This window comes from Semicossyphus pulcher, unplaced genomic scaffold, assembly GCF_022749685.1.
Source record: "Semicossyphus pulcher isolate SPU_LCO1_2020_fin unplaced genomic scaffold, fSemPul1.0.p SCAF_7, whole genome shotgun sequence".
Taxonomy (NCBI): Eukaryota; Metazoa; Chordata; class Actinopteri; order Labriformes; family Labridae; genus Semicossyphus; species Semicossyphus pulcher.
In genome coordinates, this window is record NW_027211748.1 from 6680347 (window position 1) to 6683837 (window position 3491).

Consider the following 3491-nt stretch of genomic DNA (forward strand, 5'->3'; position numbering starts at 1 on the left):
CGAAAAGCAAGAACAGTTTTTGATGCTACAAATTATTGAATGCCTCTTTTGCAAATCCTTTCTATAACTTATTTCTTTTATTGTGCTCTTTTGACTCTGTTGTTGAGTCACACAGACAGGGACAAGGGCGTGAAATTCATTAGTACTAATAGATGCTAACAGGTTGTTTGTTTTGAGGGTTTCGTGGGATTTATTCAAAAGAAGACAAACATGTACTAATGACAGAGATATCCTTTAATGATCAGTCTTATCCTGGAATGTGAAAGTGTTACACATCAAGCAAAAGGAAACCTGAATACTGTAAAGACAGTTAAAAAAAAATAGGAAAGTAATAATTTTATTTTATATTTTACATGAAAGATGAAAAAATAAACGCCATCCGCAGACTGATATTGAACAGGTAAGAGTTGTTTTTGAGGTTGAACAAAGTCTCCTGAGATGACCTGAACACGTTTTGGGTAAATGTAATTCTATAATATTTGACTTCAATTGTTGTTTAATAATGTCCATTTATTAGTATTTTATTTATTAGAGTTCATGTCTATGATAACAAATCTGAGGGATGCCAACCTGTGTTTGTCGTCGTGGCTTCAATGGATTACCAATAAATTGAGTGCATTTTCCAACAAATACAAACATCCACCAAATATAACACTTGTAAATGTACATGTAGCAAAACAAATAAATCCCCCCAAAAAGTTTCCCTATAAAAAAAAACCAGTCCGTCCTTGACCTGAGCTGGATGCAGTGATAGTCCTAGACGTAGTCCCTGCCCGGCTGGTCGGCGGAGCGGGACGGGGGATAGCGTGGAGATTTCCCTGAGCCCTGACTGGAGCAGTTGCAGCAGAGGAAGCCCCCTCCTATCATGATTAGACAGGCAGCTCCCCAGCCAACATACAGGGCACTTCCAAACTCATACCTGGGAACAATACACACAGCACACTGATAATTATGTTGACCAAAAAACACATAGAATGTTTAATTTTGTTCTACAGCTCCTGTGAGGAGTTTTTCACTGGTTATAAAACAGACTGAAATTAATTCTGATGTCTCTCTATGAGCTACAAAAGAAAACCAGACCATCAGAGACAAGGTTGATTATTTCTATAGAGTTATTTTAATGTCTGAAACTGCTGGCGGGGGGTAGGTGTCAGATGAAGCGATTAACTGTACGCTGCCTTTGTTTATATTTTAAAGGGCAAACATTTAAAGTGAGTGATACATATGACTGTTTAAGAAAGCAGGATTAGATTTTTTGTTAAAAAACACCACTTAAGCATGTGCAGGACAAAATCAGCAAAGAGATAAGAGGTACGGCTTTGTCCACAGGGGCGCCAAAATCAACACAAACTGAAAGTTCCTCACAGGAGCTTTAATCACAGTCCTAACATTAAGACATCTCAATGTTTGATTTTATGCTATTTTTGTAAAGTGAACAGGCTTGAAAAGAAAAAGAAACATTTCACATTTTTGAAAAATATGTTTGTTTGCTTTAAATGCTGAGAATTAGATGAGAAGATTGATACCACTCTCATATCTGTAGGTAGATTTGAAGCCAGTAGCCAGTTAGCTTATCTTGGCTTAGCTTAGCATAAAGACTGAAAACAAGTGGAAACAGTTAGCCTGGCTGACCAAAGGGTAAAAACAACACATTTTGGTTTTACGTGCGTTATATGTGTCTTCTTGTGGTCTCCAGGCTAGCAGTTTCCCTCTGTTTCCAGTGTTTATGCTAAGCTAAGCTAAGACAAAATTGGTCAAGCTTCCTTTTTACTATATGGTGTATTTTCCAAAATGTCAAACAATTATTTTGGGTGTTTAAAGTTAAAGTAAATGAAGACAGTTAGTTTGGCAGCTGTCTGCCCTCTTCGTCATGACACACACCTTCAGTGATAATTAAAGGGGAGGAGAGGAGTGGGCTCACCTGGAATTAGTGGGAGTGAACGGGTCGTAGAACTCTTTGGCTATTCTGTGGCCATACCAGGACGTTCCCACCAGAGCGAGGAGACCTGAAAAAACATGAGCAGAAACACCTTTAATATTGTTGCATTATACAGTTTAAAACACAGGATTAGGAGAGGTTACAGTATCCTGATGGTGTTAAATATGTTGTATGTGTGTGTCTGCACTGAGTCTCTGACCAGCAAAGATGAAGATAATCCCTCCAGCCAGAGCCACTTTGTCCTTCTGCTCCGGTACCTCTGCCATGCAGGTGGTGCACCTCATGCCCACCGTCGACACCAGGATGGAGATGAAGCAGAGCAAGATGGAGCACAGCATCAGCCCCCGAGTGCCCTGAACAATCCCTGCAGACAGAGACACGCACGGGGGTCACATGATCAGAGCAGGGTTCATTATATTTGTGTGGCTTTTTAAGGCGTTTTTTAGAATCTGGCTTTGACCTTTGACCTTTGACCTTTGAGTGTACTACCTGTAGATTTGAATTCAAATCCCGCCAGGTTTTATAGTTGATATAGTAACGTTTCTCTTGATTGGATCTCCTTGTTGTTTACAGCAGGCAGGAGTTCAGACATGAGTCATGAGTCACCTCCATGGAGATGTACTACAAACATGTCTTCCAGTTGTTTTTTCATAACACTTGTGTCAGCTTTTTTTAAGGTATATAAATTAAAAAGTCCCTGAACACAAAAACATTAACTTTTAAAATGAACACTCTCCGTATCTTTTGTTCCTTTTGAATTGCCTTCAAAAGAAGAAGTTTCTGTATGATCTGCCAGCTGTGGTATTTGACGGACATGTCTCTGCATGCAGGAGGTCTTCTCACCGGGAGAGAAAAGGACACTTTTTTAACCCTCCGGAAAAGTTTGAATGGCCCGAGGGATTCACATTCTTTGTGTACTAAGTAAAGGCCCACAAATCTTAATCTTTAAACATTTAGGGATTTCTTTAATCTTCCTAAAGCGTCAGTATTCAAAAAACTCAAAAATATGTCAGAGAAGGCACCTTCAATTGTCCTGTTACTTTTTTTTTTTTAACACCCATATTTCTGTAGAAGAAGAAATTGATTTATGACACGTATACTGTAATTACTATGCTTAATAAGCTCTGTCTAGTATGGTATAATCCAACCAGTCAAATCAAAAGCTATTATGAAAACAAGACAAATAAATGAACCTTACCTGGCAGTTGTAGAAGTGAATCATAGACTTTACACTGGGTCTGCCCGGTGCTCTGAGAAGCACAGGTCTTCCACAGGCCTTCGTACAGAGCCTGAGCTGTGATGATGTTGTCCCCCGCGTAGGAAGAAGCTTTCCACTCCACCATAACTGTGGATGCTATCGAGCCGATGAAGCCCAGGAAGGCCAGCGCGAAGCCGAGGAGCTGAATACCTGCATTGGCCATCAGTTAACTCGAAGAGCCAAAAGAAAAAACAGAAAAGAGAAATGTTGGGATTGAAAAGGTCCAAAAACTTCCTTGAGTAGTTCCTGCTGGTTTCGGTTCGTGGATCTGATCCCAAACAGAGCTGCTGTCTA

General features: G+C 39.9%; 1 protein-coding gene across 1 annotated transcript; it reads right to left on the reverse strand.

Moving 5' to 3' along the window:
* Positions 1-216: 216 nt before the first annotated feature.
* cldn1 (claudin 1) lies at positions 217-3491 on the reverse strand. The gene is made up of 4 exons (XM_069685056.1): positions 3138-3491; positions 2139-2303; positions 1922-2006; positions 217-919 (listed from the first exon to the last, which is right to left on the reverse strand). Exons 1-4 carry the CDS (start codon positions 3358-3360, stop codon positions 757-759), a joined length of 636 nt encoding a protein of 211 aa, XP_069541157.1. The 5' UTR covers positions 3361-3491; the 3' UTR covers positions 217-756.

What these genes read in the sequence shown, in the direction of transcription:
- cldn1 (XM_069685056.1), bottom strand. Translation starts at nt 3,360, where the DNA reads ATGGCCAATGCAGGTATTCAGCTCCTCGGCTTCGCGCTGGCCTTCCTG. An exon ending in TTCACTTCTACAACTGCCAG is followed by an intron (nt 2,304 to 3,137) that starts GTAAGGTTCATT and finishes CTCTGTCTGCAG; the next exon opens with GGATTGTTCAGGGCACTCGG. An exon ending in GATTATCTTCATCTTTGCTG is followed by an intron (nt 2,007 to 2,138) that starts GTCAGAGACTCA and finishes ATGTTTTTTCAG; the next exon opens with GTCTCCTCGCTCTGGTGGGA.